The sequence below is a fragment of the Electrophorus electricus genome, chromosome 1 (genome assembly GCF_041902795.1).
Source record: "Electrophorus electricus isolate QZ-2024a chromosome 1, ASM4190279v1, whole genome shotgun sequence".
Lineage (NCBI taxonomy): Eukaryota > Metazoa > Chordata > Actinopteri > Gymnotiformes > Gymnotidae > Electrophorus > Electrophorus electricus.
The window spans coordinates 37431584-37453032 of record NC_137497.1 but is presented as its reverse complement, the minus strand read 5'-3'; the positions used below and the strand labels follow the sequence as shown (position 1 = coordinate 37453032).

Sequence of the window (21449 nt, the reverse complement as noted above, 5' to 3'; positions counted from 1 at the left end):
CCACGCTCAGCCCCGGAGATGGAGCCACGCAGAATGAAGTGTGTGTCGGGGTGGGGGGAGTTTGATCCCATGCAGAGCAGGCATACAGAACCGGAGGAACTTGGGGTGACGTCTAGGGTGAGGTTTTTAACCCCTCGTGGACCACGCAGCGGCTCTTTAACCCATCAACCCGAAAAGCTAAAGGTACCCCATCAGTCTGGCCTGCGCTGTTAACTGGCATTTCGGCTCAGCCAGCAGCCACTCCCCTCGCTCTTTTCCATTGCGTTGGCAGTGGCGCTTTGAAGAGGTGAGGGAGCAGTGAATGCTTTAGAGAGGATTAGCGGCTCCGCGCTCACCACATGGACTTCTTGGGGCTCAGAAGAGCATGTTAAGAGGGCTCAGAAAAGGGGGCAGTTGTTGGCTGTGCCATAAGTGGACCTGACAGTAAACATCAAGGGATACAAGGGAGATTGAGCGGTAATTAGACAAAGTCTGTGTTAATTCAGCTTGCACGGGTCTCTCTCTCTCCCAGTGTGGTGGGAGTCTTTTTGCCTATTAATGAATGATTTTGATGAATCCTGTAGTCCAAGCACATAGACTATGAATAATTTGTGATGCTGTTAAGAGGTAATGATGATCAATTATCCTAACTGTTTTTTTCTTGGTTTGATCCTTCTGAACATAGTATTACATAGCACTGGATTGCCACCACAAATCTGGCCCTTTATGAAATACTAAATATTACAGGAAATCTATGAGTAAATTGGACTTAATGATATTGGGCATGGAATATTACCAGGTGATGGGGAATGAAGACAGGAAGTGGGGAAAATGCTGTTCTTTTCAGGCCCTGTTCTGCTGATGCCGATCAGTCAGTAATATTTGCCTGACAAGAAAAGCAGAAACAATGCATATTGTCCCTTTAAATGGCTTAGACATGGACAGTGAGAATATTTTAATTCCTTCCCGCTATTTAGAAATAGCTGCAAACGATAGCTATGGAAACTAAGAAATATTGGTGGGATAAAAATGCGGAGAGAGTTGCTCTCTATAAGACTGTGACTCTCTGGTGGTCCAGTCCAGGGTGGGTGTTTAAACCCTTCCAGGTCTGTCATGCCCAGGACACACTTAGCAGGACAATTGTACAGGAACAGCACAGTAAGTAAGTAATGCAACAGCAGGGAGTGTCGTGGATTTAGCTCCTCCCCGTTGCTCCTTGTCCTCCGGCGGAAGGCTATGCAGAGCCACATCACAGCTGCTGGACAATGGCAAAGGGACTTGCTTTGTCTTTAATGAGCCATTGCAGAAAGCAGGAATGCTCTCCCGTGGAGCAGGAGTTATTTCTGGTGCCTTTCAAGGGGCATTAAGCTATGTGACCCCCCCCCCCCCCCCCCCAGCACTCCATGTATTGCACAAACATTGTGCTGTGAAATGTAATTACTGACTTCTGGGAAGATGGTGGATTACGATCTCATTCCCAGTGTGTGCTCCTTTACGGTGGTTGAAAAGTCACCATTAGACCTGTTTTGATGAATTACCAGTGCTGGGGGGGGGCAAATTATCAAGGAGACCTCTTGCTTGCCTGACCACCATGGCCCCTCCAGCTGTTCCTGTCTGGCTCACCTGCAGGTTCCACCTACTCTCCTAAAGAGAAGTAAAACTGTTATAGGGTGCCATAGAGACTTTAGTGAATAGCCAATCACCACTGCCATTGGCTCTCCTGCTAGACTGCCTTTAGTGTGTGGACTCTGAATATAACTACTGATTGGTTAATAATTAAGAATTCTGCCAAATTCTTGTTAGTCATTTCTTAAAACTTGGAAGATATTATCATATGTTTTGCAGCAAGTTAAAATTAAAAACAAGAACAACTTTATTAATTATGTGCTATTGGTTTCCATCTGGTGTTGGCCAGAGGAGGATGGTTTCCCCTTCTGAGCCTTGGTTCCTCTCCAGATTTCTTCATTTCTGCTATGGAGATATTTCCATTGGCATGTAGCTGACACTTTTATCCAAAGCAACTTACAATTCTGACTGAGTACAACTTGCGCAATTGAGGGTTAAGGGCCTCGCTCAGGGGCCCAACAGTGGCAACTTGGCAGTACCTTAACCACTGAGCTACCACTGCCCCACTCAGCATGCTGCCCCGCTCTTTTACTATAGAATAATTAGAATATAGAATAGAATAATTCAGCTGTACTATACTATATATTGTAAATCAACGACAAGGAAAAGACTGCTATTAATATAGAAGGCTCTGTCTGGATTTTTATAATAATTGAAATATTTCCAATTGCCTGTCTCTTTTAAAGCATAAATTTAATGGGTATTATATGTCATTTGTCTTGTCTGAATAACTGTACAGCACAGAGAAGATGATGCACAAATGTAGTCCCTGCTAATCCCCTAGATATGTCTCATTGGAATAATGAGTTCATAGTGAAAATGCATATTTGCATTTCACACACACACACACACACACACATATATATATATATATAAAACATTTAACATTTAATAACATTTAATCAACACAACTGCATAATACAAAACAGATAGCCCACTCACTTGAGCACACACTTAAAGTGATGGTGTGGGAGGGAGGCACCATACAGCCAATCACAGACAGAGGCTCTCTCCATCTGTGTTGGTTTCCTTTTACAGTGTCTTTGCAGCATAGGCTATTTTGAAGACACAGACACACACCCCTACACCCACAGCTGCACCTGACAATCTGCTGACAAGGGGCCAGGAGGCTGTGATCTAGCACTGCGCTAGAAAGAGCTCAGCGGAGCAGCCCAGAGAGAGACGGCCTAAAGCGTCCTGCCCTCCAGGAGCCTTACACGAACAGGATTGCGGCTTGGCAACATGTTGGCATGCCCTCTCGGCTTTTCGTCTTTGTGACTCGTCTATCCTCCGAAGAGGAATTCCCGCACTTTGCTAACCCTGCGAGGTTACCAGGTGAGCGTCCACGCGCCAGCCCAGCGTGCAATGGCAGTGTGGCGCTGAGGGCGAGTCTCCTGGCCGACACACACCTCGGCCGGGGCACGCTTGCCCGCATGCCCTCCTGCCACCCAGCATCCCTCCAGCAGTCATGAAGAGGTTCAGCAGCCTGAGAGGAAGCAAGAAGTACAAGACCCACGAGGGGCAGGCGGGGAGACGCCAGTCTGAGCCTCACAGCCTCCTGGGAACCAGTAAGCCAGCAGTCCAGTCTAAACTCCTAGCTGAGCTAGGTCACTGTTATATACTCATGTGCGAATCTAAGAATCCAGTCAGGCTTTAACAGACAGAGCTATGGTACTATGCAAGTCTTACGCCATCAAGGACAATTATGCTTAAAGCTATTTATCATGGCAATATTCATCACAGCCGCTTCTATGCTGATTGTGGGAACTCGGAAAATCTGTAGCTCTTGATTTCAATTTGTTTGATATTATCATGCTAAAAAATGTAGTGTTCTGTAATGTGGCTCGTGGGACTGAGGCTTGCATGATGAGTACAGTGCTGCTCAGTAAGTCAGTCAGGGCAAATTTAAGAAGCATGCTTGGTGGAACTCTCCATCCATAAATATGACAGAACCTGGACTCTTGAATCTGGGCCTATTTTTGCACTTAGTTTCCTCTCAGCCTTGTCCCTACTGATTTGATTGGAATCAAGCCCTCCGCATGCTAGTTGTATGCCGCTGCAACTTTGGTTTCAGTTTTAGATTGGATTGATGGGTTTACACAGGGTTTTGTAAGAGTGCCACTTGATCTTGTGTCACTGTGGCCAGTCTGCTTTTTGTGTCACAGTACTGGAACAGTCAGCACTTGTTTGATTGTCTGAGTTATACAGTGCATACACTGTGCAATGCAGAGGTTTAGCTCTGTACACTACCACACTGTAATTGAAATGGAATCATGAGGTTAAAGGCTTTAGTATTTAAATCTGTATTAGATGCACTATATAGCAATCAAAGCCCTTTTTTATAGTCATTTGCTCAAAAATACTTATGCCTAGGCATAAGTATGTCAAACACTGACATAAAGAGAGAACTAGAACCAGCCTGACCCCAGAAGGCCTCCCTTGAGAGGCAAACCACTAGCGAGCCTCAGGAACAGAAAGGCCAGACAATTCTGACAAGAAAAGAACTCCATGTGAAGTCTGTAGACCTCAAAGTCAGACAAAATGTTAATGGACAGGTGAGACCTGTGCTGGAATTAGAGAAGTGTAAGGAACAGTAGGAACTGCTCCTCATCTCAAACAAACGGGCTCTTCTGTAGTGAGCTTGGGTAGGTATGGCTGCTGGTGGAACTAGTGGGCTTGTTCCTGATGTTGATTTTACTTTTTACAGCAGCAGCAACATGGATTGCATGCACAGAAGTGTCTTACCTGCTCAGATCCAACCACATGTCCTAGAACTCGGTGGATGGTCATTACATGACAATGAACCAATATGCAGGCCCAAAGTTTTCAGAGCCAAAAAAAGTGGGATATTCATGAACATGCATTTCTTGAGGAGCCCCCAGAACAAGAAGCACCTGAACAGGAAGTGCACTGTAGGCCTGGCAGAGCACCTCCATGGAAATAGCCACTGTCTGTTGAAGCTCAGCACCTGAACAAAACTGCAGCCATCATCCAATTACTGCCCCTCATGCTTTATACTACAGACCATAGAACCATATACACCCCAGTCTGGGTGCTACCAGTACCCAACAGGCAGAGGTTGCCAGCACAGCTAATTTTGAGCATTTCTAGTGGTGTTGGTGTCTATTGTATATTGGTCTGGATTGACATATCCAACATTTTTGTTCTCCTTAGCCAGAATATTTTTATACTATAATCTATGTGCTAAATCCAATTTCAGAATTACAGCTAGGACTGCTAAGCTTTGTAAAGATACATGCTACACCAACAGAGTTTGCTAGTCCAGCCACAGGGTTGCTTTTTTAAAATTACTTTTTCATCAGGCTTGGAGACTTTCTCTGCATTTCTCTGCACTGGGCATCATGTGCATTTCTCTGCACATGACACATCCCCCAGCCCTACATCTTTCATTCTTTGAAAGTACTTTGAATACACCTTCTTTACTGCTCTTTACTGTCTCGACCGCTTCCAACTGGTATCCAACTCTTTTCCTTGCTTACTACTTTTATCACCATAAATCATTTATCTTCCCAACTACTGGTTCTGTGAGCGGCGAGCTTGATCCATGGGTCTGTGACATCCACAGGCCTGTTCTGTGAGTTTGAGAGTGGGCCGAGCCTACTTCCTCTCCTCTTTTCATTGTTTGCTCCTGCACTTTTTGAAACAGAACTTCCCAGCCAGATTGGAATCTTTTTACTACTTCCTGGCAGAACCCTTTCATTCTTCGATCTTTAACCCAATAAACCTAAATACATAAAAGTCTTATGCTTAGAACAGACATGTTTTGAAGCATGTTTCAAACCCACTATGTAATCTTACTGTTGTAGGTTCTAGGCATGACAAATGAGCGGGCTAGTTACCCTGAGAGTGGTATCAGTGTAGTAATAATAATACCCAGCTTGCTTGGTTGTGTTGTTGTTGTTTTTTTTTTGGGGGGGGGGGGGGTATGTATGTTTTTGGGCAAAGTAGCAATATTATAGTAAAATACTGGAGAGCAAAGGGTAAATCAGAGCAGAGAAAACATTCTCTCTTTCTCTCAACACACACACACACACACACACACACACACACACACACACACACACACACACACACACACAATGGGCCTCCTGTGAATTTTATCCTGTGTTTAGATATTTTCTCCACAGGATTTTCCAAAGCAGGCAGACGTTTTAATCCAGCCCCATTATTTAAGTTTGTTTGGGATCCAAAGAAAATGTAATAAAAACAAGCCATTTGCCAACCACCTCTAATAACACGACATTAAACAGGTTTAACAAAGCATCAGCAAACTTTCTCAGATTTCAAGGGCATTGTTGGGGGCCACCTTGTCAGCATGCAGTGTCTACATTGTAAATAAAAAGAGTGTGGGAATTACGAGTGGTTTCCACTCATTTGAACAGAAACATTTCTAGTGTAAAATTCAAATGTTTTGAATATTCTCACAATGATATCAATAAATTTGCTGGTCCCCGGTGGAAAATTACTATTTTACACAAAATAATCCTAAACTTAAATAAGTAATTTAAGTAATTACCTCTTAGTTACTGAGTTTAAGGTTTTGGTTGAGTGGAGTCTCAACAGTACTCTCAACAGTGACACCTAAGGACCCCCACACCATACACACACACACACACACACACACACACACACACACACACACACACACACACACACACACACACACACACACACACACACACACACACACACCCCTCCCCCCTCCCAGGATGTCTCCCTAGCCAGCTAAGTGTTACATCTCAAAACACACGCCCACACCTGCTGTGTATCACCTTCCCCAGGTCACCTACTTCCATATGTCCTCCTACTGCCATCTTCCTGACACACCACAGGCAGCAGAGCCAAGCCATGTTAGCTCTAAAAGAAAAGTTAAGGGGAGAGCCAGAGCTTAGCGCATCGTCAAAAATGAGCGTCACAGGCAAGGGCTAAATTAAGAAGGTGGCGGAGTAAAACTGGATCATGAGAGGACTGATTAAACAGGGGAAATGACTGGAAATGGAGCGAACGTCAGCTCCAGGGCTTCTCCCCGTGCTCTGAACAACACCCATCTTTCTGGCAGCTCAACATCCTCCCGATGGCTGAACCTCTCTGTCCCGCTCCGCCTTGCTTTGGATTTAGTGGGTAAGGAACAGTGGAACCTCACACAGCTTCCCCGGTGTGTCTGCCCAGGCTGTAAGTGTGATCCATGATAATTGGGTGGGAGGCCATGTGATAAATACACATTGTGTCAACTCAGCCCTCGAGATATCTATAAAATGAGATTATTGACAGGATTATCAAGGAAGGGGAAATTGCAAATAATAGCTCAGGTTTGGCCTTCAACACCAGGGTGCAATGCTCATATCGGATATACTTTTCAGAGCCACCTTCACAGATTTGGATGTTTATTTACACACATTATAGATATAACACAGGCCCAAAGAAACAAAAATGTAATGTGACTGCTTATCTAACCAAAGCTACAGTTCTTCCCCTCTCTCACCCTTTTTTATTTCTCACAAAGGCCAGAGTCTAAACACAAGTTCTACCTCAGGTCATCCAAACCGCCATTTGCATAACAACCGAAACATCCTTCTATAGACACAGTTATAGACGCTTCTATATTTACAGCCGTGAAGGGCAGCTCCATTATCTCTAACAGCTGGCGCTCAGGGTGACAGCAGAGGCCACCTTTGAAGGCACGGCACTGGGCCCAGTCTATTCTGAGCCTGCTGAAAGCATCTGAGTGGCTGAGCAAAGGTGTCTGTGTTGCTGAAAACCTGCAGAGCAGAGGCCCCCTCTGAGTCGGTATTCCAACGGCCGAGGAGACAGATGTGCTTCCAGTATCATCGTCCTCCTTTACTAGACTGAGAGCCAGCTTCTCCCCATGGGTTCCAGAACTTCCATCAGACAGGACTGGAGCTGAGCATGGACCCCTCCATGTTATTCTGCCTTGTTTCCCTCTCACCATAAGGCCCCCAACATAAAGAGGCAGCATTGCTTCGGCTAGGGTCTGACCCATGAGCCTAGACTGGGGCCAGACAGCGACTGTGTCCCCACTGTAGTGCTTTCACTTAGTCCAAATGCCACGCCTCTCTCACCTGTACGCCGCACTTCTACAGACTAGGTGCTCTAGATGGCATGTTTTTTTCCAGAAGCATTAGCACATTCAAGATAACATTGTACTTGTCTTATAAACTCTTTTGTCTATAAACTCATGGGTTATCAGCTTATCATCTAAGTGCTGCTCCTTCAAGTATGTGTATGTGTATGTGTGCGTGTTTGCTTTTTTCTATATGTATTAGGGTAAAATTTAGGAACCTACCTTCTTTACATCAATATTTTCTGCAGAGACTTGAACTATTTTACACATCACAAAAGAGTTTATCCTGCCCCATGTTATGTATTTGCCTGATCTGTACCCTGTCCTTAACTGCCACCTACATCTACAGTTTAAGATGCCTGTGTAATACAAATGCAGTGTATAGAGTGTAATATGTGCTCAGATCTGTATGGACTGTTTTATGACTGCATACAGGTGTATTTCAAACTTTGTCATTTGAAGGTCAGGAGAAGATTTTAAGAGATTTTGACAGATTTGTCAGACAATGCTATTGCAGACTGAATTTTGAATTACTATGGCTTATATAGAAATGTGACCAGAATCTGAACATTATAGATTTACTCATACCATTTTCAATTAGGAAGCACATAAATATGAAGTGTCATCTCCATTTTATTAGTTTTAGGATGCCACATAGGGTGAAATACTGTATAATCTTATTAAATATACACTAAATATGTGTTTTAGCCATTTAATCTCAAGTATGCCTACGAGGTTTAATTACATTTAGGACACAATCCTCTGTTTATTTAGCTGAAGATAAGCACAAAGTTAACTAAGTGGTTAATTAAGTTTGGTATTCTCTCTTTCTCTCTCTCTCTCTCTCTCACTCACTCACTCACTCACACACACACACACACACACACACACACGTGTACATGTACATGTACATGCACACACATACACAGATGCCTTTGTTGACTGTGAAATGGACAGTGAGTCCTTGCAGGTTGGTGAGGCCCTCTTGCGCACGCGCGTGTGCGCGTGTGCGTGTGTGTGTGTGTGTGTGTGTGTGTGTGTGTGTGTGTGTGTGTGTGTGTGTGTGTGTGTGTGTGTGTGTGTGTGTGTAGTACTCAGCACTCAGCTGGAGTCTGAAGGGCTATCTCACCCTGCAGACTGTATCAGACAGCAGCATGCAGTGAGTGCTGTGTGCGTCTGTTGTCTAGTTACTCAGTGAGAGTAAACAGTGAGACAGACCACACTGTTCTTCCAGTTAAACACAGAACTCAAATCAGCTAAAAAGGAATCCACAATTACCACAACACAGTTCCAGGTGCTGAGCATAAGTTTAATCGACCTGGCATTGGGTGAAAGGTCATGCCCCACTTGAGGGCAGAGCCCATGACCTGGGTCAGGGAAGTGAGCATCATGGATGGTTGTGTTAGGAGGGGATTTGTAGGACATAACACACGCAGCTCAACTCATCAACCTGGACACAAACTTATGCTGTTTATGCTGTCCAAACTCATGCTGTTGACTTTCAGACAGGGTAAATCTGGCAGGTAGTGATGGCAGTCAGTGCTAATAACATCAAAGTCATGGGTTTGATTCCCAGGGAGTACATGTACTGTCATATAAATATGATAAATATGAAAGTTGCTCTGGATAAGGGAGTTTGTCAAATTATGTACATGTAAGATTTTGTCATGTGGTAATGCAGGGCTACCCCTCTGTGATATAGCAGGATTGTTCCACTGTGATATAATGTGGATGTTCCAAATGTGATGTGGCAGGAGTGAGCCAATGGTGACATAGTGGGGATGTTTCACTGTGATATAGCAAGCATGTTCCATTTTGATGCAACAGGAGAGTTCTAGTATGATTTTAGTAATGCTGTTCTACTGTGATGTAGAAGGGATTTCACACTGTGATATAGGGGCTTTTCCACCATGATGTTTTGGTACAGTCTGGTTTTCTGACAGTCATCAATTCCTATAGACTTCTGCTGAAGAAAATAATAATAAGAAGAAAATGCTGTGTGCGCTTGTGTTTGTGTGTGAGTGAAATGTGAATAACCAAGTCCTGCCTACATGGTGACATTAATGGCAGAGAGAGGAAGAGCTGGACAGACTGGGCGACACACTCCAGATGTTGTCATCCTGAAGACCTGCTCTTTTCTGCCCTCCACATTTCTCCTTACCTGCTGCTAGAGGAGGTTGCTGAAAGAATATTACTTTCTTCAGTATGTGTGGGGAGGCAGCCTTTTCTCAGTGTACTGCTATATATCATCTTTCCTATGGAAACATATTTCCAGCATTCAGGTGTAGTCTCTGTGAGTGGCTCAATAGTTATCACGATGCCTTCGATGGTGTTTTTTCATCCACAGAACCTCTGCTTTCTTTTAAGAACTGTCTGCACATGTGTCACTTCTGAGCTCACTGTCATTATCAGGGAGTCTTCTGCTGTGAATCTTGCTCAATGTTTTACCCTCCCCTTATCAGCCAGTTAAAGTGGAAACCCAAGAACATCTCTGCTTTACACTTGGCAAGGACAGGTGAGAGAGTGAGACAGAAACACTTCTCAAACTGCTGCACCTGGATTTGACTGCAGGAGAAGAACTCACTGCCAGTTAGCTCACGTTCAAGCAGAGCACCAAGACAATCACAGGATCTGATGAAAGAGTCCTGGCGGGACTGATGACCAATATCAATCATGCTGCGAACATAGATTATGAAGCAAATTGCTCAGATGATTTGTGTTAAGGGTTATCAATGGGGCTTCGGCAAACTCTCCAGGTCTGGAAGATCACTGTGTAACGCAATCTCTCAGGCTTGTCTACGAGCACCACTTCTGTTTCCATTCTCAACATGCTGCCAGAAAGATCAGCAATGCAGTTATCTCATATCTCATTATGGCCAGACATTAAGGTAAATCGTTATGGTGAAGGTTGGTGGAACTCCTCCCCCTGGGCTCTGCTGTGGGAGGTGGGAGAGAAAGGTGTGGGAGGGGATGCTGGGAAATGCAGTGTGAACTCTGTTGGCACGGGGATCCAGTGAGGTGTGAAATAAGCATGATCAAGCCATGCACACTGTGCTGGCTCATGGCTGTGTCTTTAGTGGAGGCATTAAGTGGGAAGACACGGCTCTCGGGCCACGTTCTTGGCCTGATATTTCTGGTTCCAGAGTTCTTGGGTTTAGCATACAGTAGGTTCCATATGGGTATGTTGGTATACCAAGCTTAAAGTAGCAGTATAATGGAAGAGGACAAGCTAATGGCAATGCAGAGGTCTTTTATATTAAATGTCTTGTCCAGTAACCACAGATTTTAAGATGTTGAATGTGATGTTAACCATAGTCACCCAGGAAACTCCTATCTATTTGATGTCCATGGATAAAAAAAAAAAAAAAAGAGACTGACTTGAACACAATGAAGTTGGGTTTATAGAGTACTGCTGTTCTTGGCATGGTGCCAGGCACTTTTAACACAAATCATTCTTCTTTTTTTTTTTTTTTTTTTTTTTAAGGGTGGGGTTGTGTTTGTTAGCTATTCCATCACAGCTAACAAACACAAAGACTAGAAACTGAAGGGATCAAGGTCATAAAACGTTTTAGATTCATAAATAAACATTTTGGACATACAAACTACGAGTTTGGCACTGAGGGTTTTCGTGTGCTAGAAATTTAAATACATTTACATATTTTACGGATACAGAATAGAGTGTTTTTTGTTTTACTGTTTTACATACATGTGTTTTTGACTTGCATTTTTATGTGAGGTGCTATATAAACAAATAAAAGCTCATTGTTCCTTTTACCACTCTTCCTCTCTCTCTCTCTCTCTCTCTCTCTCTCGCTCCCCTTCTCCCTCTCCTCTGTCCACACAGCCTCTGGGGTGTCCTCTCCACCCACCACTCCATCCCAGGTGACCAAACAGCCAGCTCTGGAGGCTGGCCGCTCTGAGCCTGTGCATCAGGAGGAACGGCTGCGCTCCTTCTCTTCCCCCCCGGAAACAGGCCAGCAGCCCTGCTTGCTGTCCGCCAAGCCCTCCCTGACCCCCTCATCAGCCCCCATCTCTACCTCACGCACGGTGAGGGCCCACGGCAGCTCCTTGCTTCACAGCGTGAGCGGCAGGCGTTTTTTTGGCTGTATTTCTTCAAGTTTACATTAAGCCTAACCTAAGTTATTGAGAAATGATCCACATCTTATCTTGGCAGATTAGAAATGGGCCAGGAGACTGTAGACTGGAAGGACTTGGTTAGGATTCACTGATTCACTATGGATTCAGTATGATGCCTTTGAAGACAATTCACTGCAGAGCAAGACAGGGTTGCTTTAGAAACACGCGTGCTCTAGCTGTTGGCCTTTACTGAATGCCCTTCACAGATAGTGTGACATGAGTAGCAGCATTGTAGCTATATGGGCAGAATGATAAAAAGCCATTGTGCCTGGGTCCTTTTTAATCAGTCAGTATGAGAGGACTGTAACAAGTTATGGAAATAAGAAAATGAAAACCTCACATGCACAGAAGAACAAGATCAAAGAAACAACAAATTGTAAAATTACTTTTCAATTCAGTAATGACCTTGGAATATACTGTGCGGATATAGGCTATCTTGCAAGTTATCTAGAACACTTCTAGGCAGTGTCTGTGCTTGCTGGCTGAGCTAAAAGGTTCCTCGAATCTCAGGTCTTTGTTAGGCTCAGGCCATAGTCCACTTATCATGTTCATAAGCCAAAATCAATATAGCAGACACCATCTGGCATGCTGTTTTACTAGCCTCCTGCCTGGTAATCGAAGCAGGGATTCAGGGCTGCTCTCATCAGATGTGTCATCTGCTTGCCTAACACAGCACAGTCCGAGTGTACTCGTCACATATTCACCTCACTCTCTCTTGAACTTATACACATACACACGCACATACAAACTCATTATCTCCACTATCAATGATTATCTCAATATTGCTTTTTAATACCAGCAAAAACTCCCCTCATATCAAAACCCTTCCAGTAATGAGGGTTGTTTTTTTTATTCTGGGTCAGTTAGCACGATGAAGGACCTCTGTACTACTACATCTTTAACTACAGTACATCGCAGTTACTCCTGGAATCGTCTTCATATCTTCTTCTTTAACAAAGAAGTTGTGTGTGTGTGTGTGTGTGTGTGTGTGTGTGTGTGTGTGTGTGTGTGTGTGTGTGTGTGTGTGTGTGTGTGTGTGTGTGTGTGTGTGTGTGTGTGTGTGTGTGTGTGTGTGTGTGTGTGTGTGTGTGTGTGTGAAAGAGATGTGTACTTCACATCTTTTAGTTACTCCCCTGGAATTAGCAGCAGTATAACATGCAGCAACAGATAGTATACTAAAATCATAGAAATCATAGAAATAAATCTAAAGAAGTATGAGTATAAAAATCTATAGACTCTAAAAAGGATTGCAAAAGTACCAGATGAGATGAGATTGAGGGCATATGTATGTACAGATTTATTGAAGTTGTATAGACTTACTCAAAATGTCCTGCCAATGTACTGAAATATACAGGTGTACTTCAATGACCAGTGCAGCTGAAATTATGTACAGACAGCACACTCAAACATCAGTGCTATGCAAACAAGCAAGATACAGACCACTGGATGAGAAAATATGGCAGTGATGGTAACAGAAATAATAATTAGTGAATGCAATTTTCCAGCAAAGCCTGAAGAATGGTCCAGGTGAAGAAATGAACTGTCTGTTCGCATTAGTTGGATGAGGCAATTGTCTGCTCATATTAGATAGATGAGGTGTTATAAAGTCCCCTCTGCAGAGGAAGTGCACACTCACCCAGGCAGGAGGGGCCTGCTTCCCCCCGTTCTCCATTGTGCACTGGTTGCTGCACTGAGGGAGTGTGCCGTGGAGATCGGTTGCTCATGACGACAGAGCTTGGCCAGCACTCTCCTCTCCATCAGCCTCTACATTGGGTCCAGTCTGAGCCCCAGGGCTGAACCAGACTTCCTGATGATTGAGTCTGTTAATGTTTCTTGTGGAGATTCTGTTGCCTCGGTCACAGCAGCACAAGGGATGGCACTCAACGCTTACTGACTTATAGAACCTATAAAGCAGATTGCCCAGTATGCCGAAGGACCTCTGAGGTGGCTCTGTCCTTTCTTTAACAGACCGCCTGTATTCCTGCACACCCCAACCTCTAGGATTGGAGGAGTCTTTGCCTTCCTACAGTCCACTACCATCTCTGTTGTCTTCATAGTGTTGAATTAGAGATGGTTGAGCTGACAACACTCCACAAAGGTGTCAGTCAGGCTCCTGTATCTCCTCCCCCACCCCCCCACTAATACACACCACAATAGCTGTCATCTGAGAACTTTTTCAGATGATGCATCTCAGAGACGTTCCCTGAAGTCATAAGTATAGAACACGAAAAGGGAGTCAGACCAATCTCCCGACGAGCACCAGCATTACTTTTGATGTGCTTGGGCACAAGCTTCATAGCTGGACATACTGAGGTCTGTGTAGACCATGATGCAGGACACCACAGAACGCACATCTGTGCAGCTCTTAGCTTATCCCTCAGAGGTGTGGCTGAATAGTGTTAAAGGAGCTTGAAAGGTCAAAGAACATAACTCTGGTGGTGTTACCAGTCTTCACTCTTCACATGGAGTAGGCTCTGTGTAGCATGTAGATATCCATATCCTCCACCCAAACATGTGGCCAATAGGCAACCTGTAGAAGATAAGATCTGTGTTATTCTGTTATTATTCTGTGTTCATGTGTTCTTAGGTGGCTGAGAACTAGTCTTTCCAGTTTCAGATGTGAAGTTCCACATTTGTAGTCATTCAGCTCCACTGGGATCTTTTTCAAACAAAACTAGCCTTGGCACCCTCTCTAGGCTCAGGCTCATGTTGTAGATATACTGTAGCACTCCACAGAGCTGGTCCGCACAGGCCTTCAGCACTTTAGAGCTGACGCAATCAGGACTTGCTGCTTTCCCTGCACGTAGTGTCCTTAATTCTGTCCACTCCTGATCAGCTGTGATGGGCATGAGGGGGGGGAGAAGCAGAGGAGGATCCTTATTACAGAGTGGGAGTGGATTTGAAGAGCCAGTAGAGGTAATGTTAAGGTGAGGTGCCTTGGGAGTTGGATAAGTGAAGGATCCTTGGGCAAGTCTGTTGAAGAGCGTGATTCATTTGTCCTTCCCAAAGTTTAACTCTCACTTTGTCTCCTGCTAAGATAATATCCTACCACACCTAGTGAGTCATTCCAATGGAATTTGATCTTACTCTGCATTATTTTGATACTACCACTACCAAATGCTGCACTGGGAAGTTGCTAATTAAAACAATGAGTCACTAAACCTCAGCACCCTTTGCAATTTTAAGAATGGGCATCTTCATGAGAAATGCATACAAAGGGAGTTGATTTATGTGGCATGATCCTTGATATATCAGGCTTCTTACTGTGATGGCAAAACAGCAAATGTAATTTAATGCAATTTTAGGTTGTCCTTGGGAACCTGAAATTCTAATCAGTGAGTATAGATTCATATACTATTAAGCTAAATAATTACATATTTAAATAATTCAATTATTTTGTTATGCTTTAATGACTTCAAAACAAAGGATCATCTATATGCATTTTTCATAGCCTACTATGGTTAATCCATCTTTCCTTATTTTATGTAAACCTAAAATAATGTTTGATCATGTGGTTTGCTTAAATTTCTCATATCACAGGTAGAATGTTCCAGGTTTGTGTCCATGTCGTCACATCCCTGTAGTTGGCTGATTTGCTAGAAAAAAAATAGTTTATATGTGAAATATACCACATTTTTCTAAATACAAGAGCTGAGCACAGTCATGGCAGTGTTTCTCCTGAAAACTAGTTACAGGTGCCCGTTATCTCTACTGCTTGGCCAGAATGCCCACTGGCAGGCTTTAAAGTCTAAACTACTGAATGATTACAGAATGCCTTGTGCTGGAAAGCACTATGTTCAGTTTATCAATTAGTATTTTCCTAGCCACAACCTTTGACATCTAATGTGTATCACAAAAGTATAGTCATGCATCCTTATACAGATTATACACATACTTTGCCCTACCTTTCTGACACAGCATCAAACCTGCTGAGCACAAGAACCAGTGGGGCATGTAATAAATGCAACTAAGCCCTGTGCAATCTACAGTACGGGGCCTTGGCTCTGAGTTTGCTATGGAGCTCACTTGCGCTCTCTCTCTCTTATTAGAAATGACTGAAAGAAAAATAAATATGTTCTATTTGTCTCCATGAGTGTGGAGAACAAAGGATGATTTACACAATGTAAGACCACCGCACTTTAAATATCCTATTATCAGAAACGTTTATGAAAACATTTATAAAATGAGTAGTGATTATTTAAAGTACTCCGTTTCGTTACTATAGGTAACTAGGTATAGGTAACAACTATAAGTAAAAAAAAAAAAAGTATTTAAAAACACAATTGAACACGTTTTAAATTTTAAAAAAGCTTTTTAAAAGTTTGTTTGTTATATGAAGACTACATGCTTATCTAAAATCCGACAGGGTTTTTAACGTCACAAAAGGATCTTTAGACCTATCCCATCAGAGGACAAAACTGCCCTTCCCTTTTGCCTTGTTAAACTACTCAAAGTAAGTCTTTCCCACTCACTTGAATATTTTTTTCTTATTATTTTTTAAAGCTACCTGGGTAATGGTCTCTTCATTAGTACGAAGAGTAAAGCACACCTAGTGCTGCATGGCTTTTGTGCAAGATAACACCTGCATTTTCCTGCACATTCTACTTACACAGCGTAGGGGGCATCTTGTAAACCTAAACAATAAGACTAAACGTACAACTATTCTGCTCTGGTTTTTCAGCCGATCTTTTGTCAGAACCTATCGTTATCTACTGTCACTGTCAGCTATTACTCACTAGATGTCCCAATATGGTAAAAAGAAGACTTCCTGCTTAGACCTAGCATGATCTTTCAGCTGCTGAAAAGCAATTGTAATTGTGGTTTGTAAATACTTGGTAAGCTGTAGTGATGTTATGAAATATTTGACATCAAGTAGAAATTTCTCTCCGCCTGCATGAAAGGTGCACTGACATTTTAACTGAACCATCAACTGCGTCGACTAATTACCAGTGGCTTACCTTGTACCATTTACATTACTGTATTTCTAATAAATGAGAGCAAACGAAATGGCAACTAGGCTAATTCAAAACAGCCATGAAGGAGCCACTGGTTCATTACGGCGGCTGCAGCAGACTGGGCCACTCCATTTTAAATCGGCGAGGGGGTGGTTCTCCGAGACTCATTTACCGTGGACGCCTGAGCGAGGCCAGTTAAACGGTCTCCGTGCAAGGGCTTAAACCAAGTCTAATAAAAAAATGCGTTAATAGTTTAGCTTAGTATTTTCCGCGTTTCCTTTAATGTTTCATTCTGCAGTGGCTGTAGGTTAGCTACATGGGCAAGGGTGCTGGAACAGCTAGGTAAAGACGAGTGACAGTCGCGAGTGGATCTACTGCAGCTTGAAAGCACTGCTACACCAGAGCTCTGCTTCCTAAAGCGAGCGGAGCACACACACGTCGTGGTGCTGTCTACTGGATCTTTTATTTAACCCTGACCAGCAGCCGGCGGGCTGCCAACTTCCGACTGCACCGGTCTCTGCCTTATTAACCCAGCTCTGTGTGTGTGTGTGGTAAGCGAGGGGCGGGAGAGCCGGAGACTTCCAGCGTGTTCTTGACTGTCCCCTTCGTCTCGTCCACAGGTTCCCGGTTTATCTGGAGGCATGCTGGAGAAACTTGATATCGATGATGAAGGTAAGCGTGTTAAACATCCACCCGGTACTTTTTAACGTTTTGTTTATAAACGACGCTTTCGGCCTTTCGTGTCATGCAAACTTGCGATGCGGGTTTCTCTCTGGCTAGGCGTCATTCTACCCCCATAGTGTCTTTCAGCATTCTGTGCTCTTGCCATGTTGACCGTGCCCTAGCCGATTTAATCCCTCTACATTTAATTCCTCTTTTGGAGTAAGTAACTGCTCTCCTAAATGTAGGGTATGGCGTTAGACCGTATCGTGCATTTCAGTCCCATTCATGCAAACTTGCGATGCGGGTTTCCCTTTGCTGGTTAGGCGTCGCTCTTTTTAGGCACGATCTTATGAGCAAGAGTTTGGATTTCGGCTCAGATGGACCGGCAACGGCCGTTAAGTGAGAAACCTGAGGTAACACAGCTAGCGGCATCATTCGTCACTTGGTAACTGTTGTAGCAGTGCATGGTCGTCGGAACGAGGAAAGGCGTAATGCCCGGCTAACCTCGCACCTTGCAGCGCAACATCTTGACGTCTTACAAACTTGCTATTGCATTCTAATAATAAAAAAAAAATGGACGAGCTGTGCTCTGTAACGTGGACATATAAGCCCAGCTAGTTAAAAGTATTCTCCTTGTAAGACGTAGCACATCCAACGCAGTTGGACACACGTTGACACACTTGCGCCTCCTCCAGAAAGGAGCGAACAGGGAGTATTTGTGTGGATTGGTGTGTGTGACCACCCCCCACCCCCGGAACTGTTTAGAGGGGACATCTACCTCGAGTCGCCGAATGTTTCCGTTTCTTCACTTTTCCCTCTCGATGTGGGTGCGTCTGAGGCGCGCTTGCTATTCTTTAACAGGTTTTTCTTGTCCCATTTTAGACTGTTAGCTTTTAGTGCATGAATTAAACAGCTCACGTCCCTTTTAAAGAGCTTTTGGCTATTAAGAAAAATATTTAAACCTGAGATCTGAAACGGTAGGCGTCATCCCTGTTCCTGGATCTTTAATTTCCTGCAAAGTTCAGTTTGTGTCTGACCCGTCCAATTAAGCGTGTAGGTGGGTCTCCACCAGTGCCCAACTAGCCAAAAATGTTTAGAGCCTTTCCATGAATTTATGCTTGAATACAGTAACGCAGCAGAAAGTTAAAACATGCAGGGGTGTCATTTGCATGTTACATTGTAGACGTGTTTTGGAAGTTATCAGCGAGTTTAAATTCTTGAAATAAAAATCTAAAAATTGTTAATTTCTTCTATTTGCTTAGTGGGCAGTGCCCAAATGTTTCATATAATATTTTTGATGATTGTTCTGTTCTCACTAGCATGTTAGCAGAAACCAGAGGTCATAGTTCCTTCATTGTCTATTGATATGGTGTTCTTTTTAAGTTACTGTCGCATGCAAAACCTCGTTAAAGTAGTCAGAAGTACTATATTCTCTTGTGACATTCAGTTAATTGTTAATTTTGCTAGGTGATCTTTAATACCATGTTGTAATAGGTTATAAAAAGGTGTACTGTCACAGTTTCCTAAATTCTCACTGCAACTTGATACTCTTTACTATGCATATAAGTAACATATGCCTTTGACTCTGAGGAGAGTCACTTCCAAGTTGCTGACTTAATTTCGCCCTGAATGGGCACCTGGGATTTCTAACCTTCTGAATAGTTCAGCAAAAATGATCCTCAAAGACCAGGTTCTAAATTTGGCAGAAAGCACTTTCACATTTTGCGCATTTGGCAGGTGCACTTATCCAGAGTTGCTTACGATTTCAGTCATGTTGCAGAGGTAGGCACATGTAGTGTTGGGAGTCTTGCCCAAGGACTCTTTATTGGTATAGCATCAAGCACTTGTGTGGGTAGGGATTGAACCCCAGTGCCCTGCAGAGGTAGGTGGTGTTGCACACTATACCACCTAGTTTTAGCTTGTTTACTTTCTCCCTACATGGTGGACTGCATATGGAAGAAGTAAATTACTTACAGCCACTATAGTGCACTAAATGTCAAGTGACGGGGGAGAGGGTCACTTCAGATTCCTTGTTAGAAGTTTCGAGAGCAAAAGAGACGTACAACCTCAGGAGAACACCCTTCTAGTGAACAGGCAGGAACGTTCCCTGAGGCAGTACCAGTGACTGCACATACTGCAGTCTTTGTAAATTCATCAGCCAGCAACCAGGCTGTGCTGTCCTTAAAGACAGCACTGGGGATTGACCGAGGTGAGGCTAGCCATCCTTGAAAAAGCATGTACTCTGTGGAATTGCTTTTTACGTTGGTCTGCCTTTTGTAAGCATTGTACAGTGTTCTGAACTGGGAGGTGGTCATAGTTTCCACTGAGCCTCTATAATCGACCACTGTCTTTGTTGCAACTTGAAAATCCAGGCTCTAAACGAGGCCATGTGTAGAGGCATGCAGAGAGGCAGCGGCGTCTTTTCGAAAGCTTTACGTTCTGAGACGGGCCCACAAAAGTTGTTACTGATGCTTTGAAGAGACAAACAAAAAGAAGAATATGTGTTCAGGGGGAGAAGCAGAACCAGTTATGGTACACTGGTTTTCAGATGCTGTTAAAGCATAGTCCATCTAGGAACAAAGGGACCATTCTGTAGTAATTCAGTGGACATTTGCCAGAACGTCATGCCTCTGTGGTAAATCCAGGCTACTTGCATTGGCCAATTGTTTAGGCTATTTTGAGAATTCTATTATGTGGTGCCGATTTTGCTTAGAGGGATGAAGAGAGAATTTCACAGTTCTGTATATTACAATGGGAATGCACCATTTGTAGGATGTCCTGGTTGATGGATACTTCTTATGTCAAGACACCGAATGTGTTGACAGGCCAGTCTATGCCAACCCAAAATGTTTATCTTAAAACTGTAATTAGAAGCTGCGCCCTTTTTAAACTGGCTTGCTTTCCATGAGCTAATCTCAGAAAGATTTGATAAGTTTGAGTGCTGAGTTCCTTTAAACGCAACTGATCTTGAGTTGTGGCACTGTCAGATTGGCGCACACACAACTTCAGTAGAAAGTTTAGTTATTGTTTTCTCAAATGTGTATGGTAGCGGATTGCATATAAATTAGTAACTTCGCCTCCATGCTAAGAGCGTGTACTTTTGAAGCTCTTGTTTAAGAGTAGCAGGTAGCGGCAAATCATAGTGGGTAATATGCTTAATGTTCATTAATGTAAAGGAAAAACCATTAGTGCTAAGTCAATAGAAAATGCTTCAGACAGTAATTGTTGCTTCTCATTTTGACCGCAACCTTTAACACAGTCTGTAGACACAGATGAGTAGCTAGGATGTGGTTGGAACAGCATCAAATACACAGACTAAACCCAAGCCAACTGAACAAGTCCCCAAGCCAGACGCAGCCTGCACTGGTTTCTTTACTGTTTATTATATATGGATTCCTTTCGGCAAGTTTGGCTGGTGAAAAGATGTGTGCATGTGCTCTGATGGAGGCAGGAATAAACTTTTCGAATAGGTTCATTATTGGCCGTCCAGCCTCCGGCATCTCATTGGCTCAGCGAGGAGACGTGGGCTGTCGGTCACCACAGGCCGGAGGCTGCCTGATGGACAGGGTTTGGCAGCGCTCGTGTGGTAGACTTTGGCCCAGGACATCAAGCAGCTCCTCAGAGGAGCCAGCCGGGCAGTCTGGGCGCCCAGCGAAGGAGCACCACTGGCCCCCCGAGTCCTAACCCTTTCCAGCCACACAACAGACGGCCTTGTTGTCTGGACACATCCCAGGAAACTGCTTAGGCTCTGGGAGTGTCGCTGTAGGAATTGCCATGGCAACTGGCATTGCAGTGTGTGGATGGAGTAGAATGGAGACAGAGAGTCGGGCTTTGATGGGCTCTTTTCACACGTTGATTTGCCACACATGCAATGCTGTATCAAACCCTGCTTCGCTGTGCTGTGTAGCCATCGTGTGCTTTTTCTCTTCTTGGAAGCTTTTATCTTTGTGGAAAAAGGCTCAGGTGCTGGTGATGGTCTGTTTCAA

The 21449-nt window shown here is 43.8% G+C and overlaps 1 protein-coding gene across 12 annotated transcripts in view; it reads left to right on the top strand.

Moving 5' to 3' along the window:
• Nucleotides 1-21449, top strand: part of prkag2a (protein kinase, AMP-activated, gamma 2 non-catalytic subunit a) — a 48938-nt gene that overhangs the window by 15777 nt on the left and 11712 nt on the right. For 6 of the 12 annotated variants that reach the window (XR_014124733.1, XM_081718565.1, XM_035525920.2 and 3 more), the window contains 2 exons: nucleotides 11553-11788; nucleotides 17421-17472. Coding sequence is in view for 10 of the 12 variants with exons in the window: in XM_081718565.1 (XP_081574691.1) it covers nucleotides 11553-11788; nucleotides 17421-17472 (288 nt within the window). In the remaining 2 variants the exon portion in view is untranslated. Of the gene's footprint in view, nucleotides 1-2657; nucleotides 3174-11552; nucleotides 11789-17420; nucleotides 17473-21449 lie in introns of those variants that run through there. The other 6 variants (XR_004775977.2, XM_035525921.2, XM_081718547.1 and 3 more) reach the window with 4 other exon arrangements.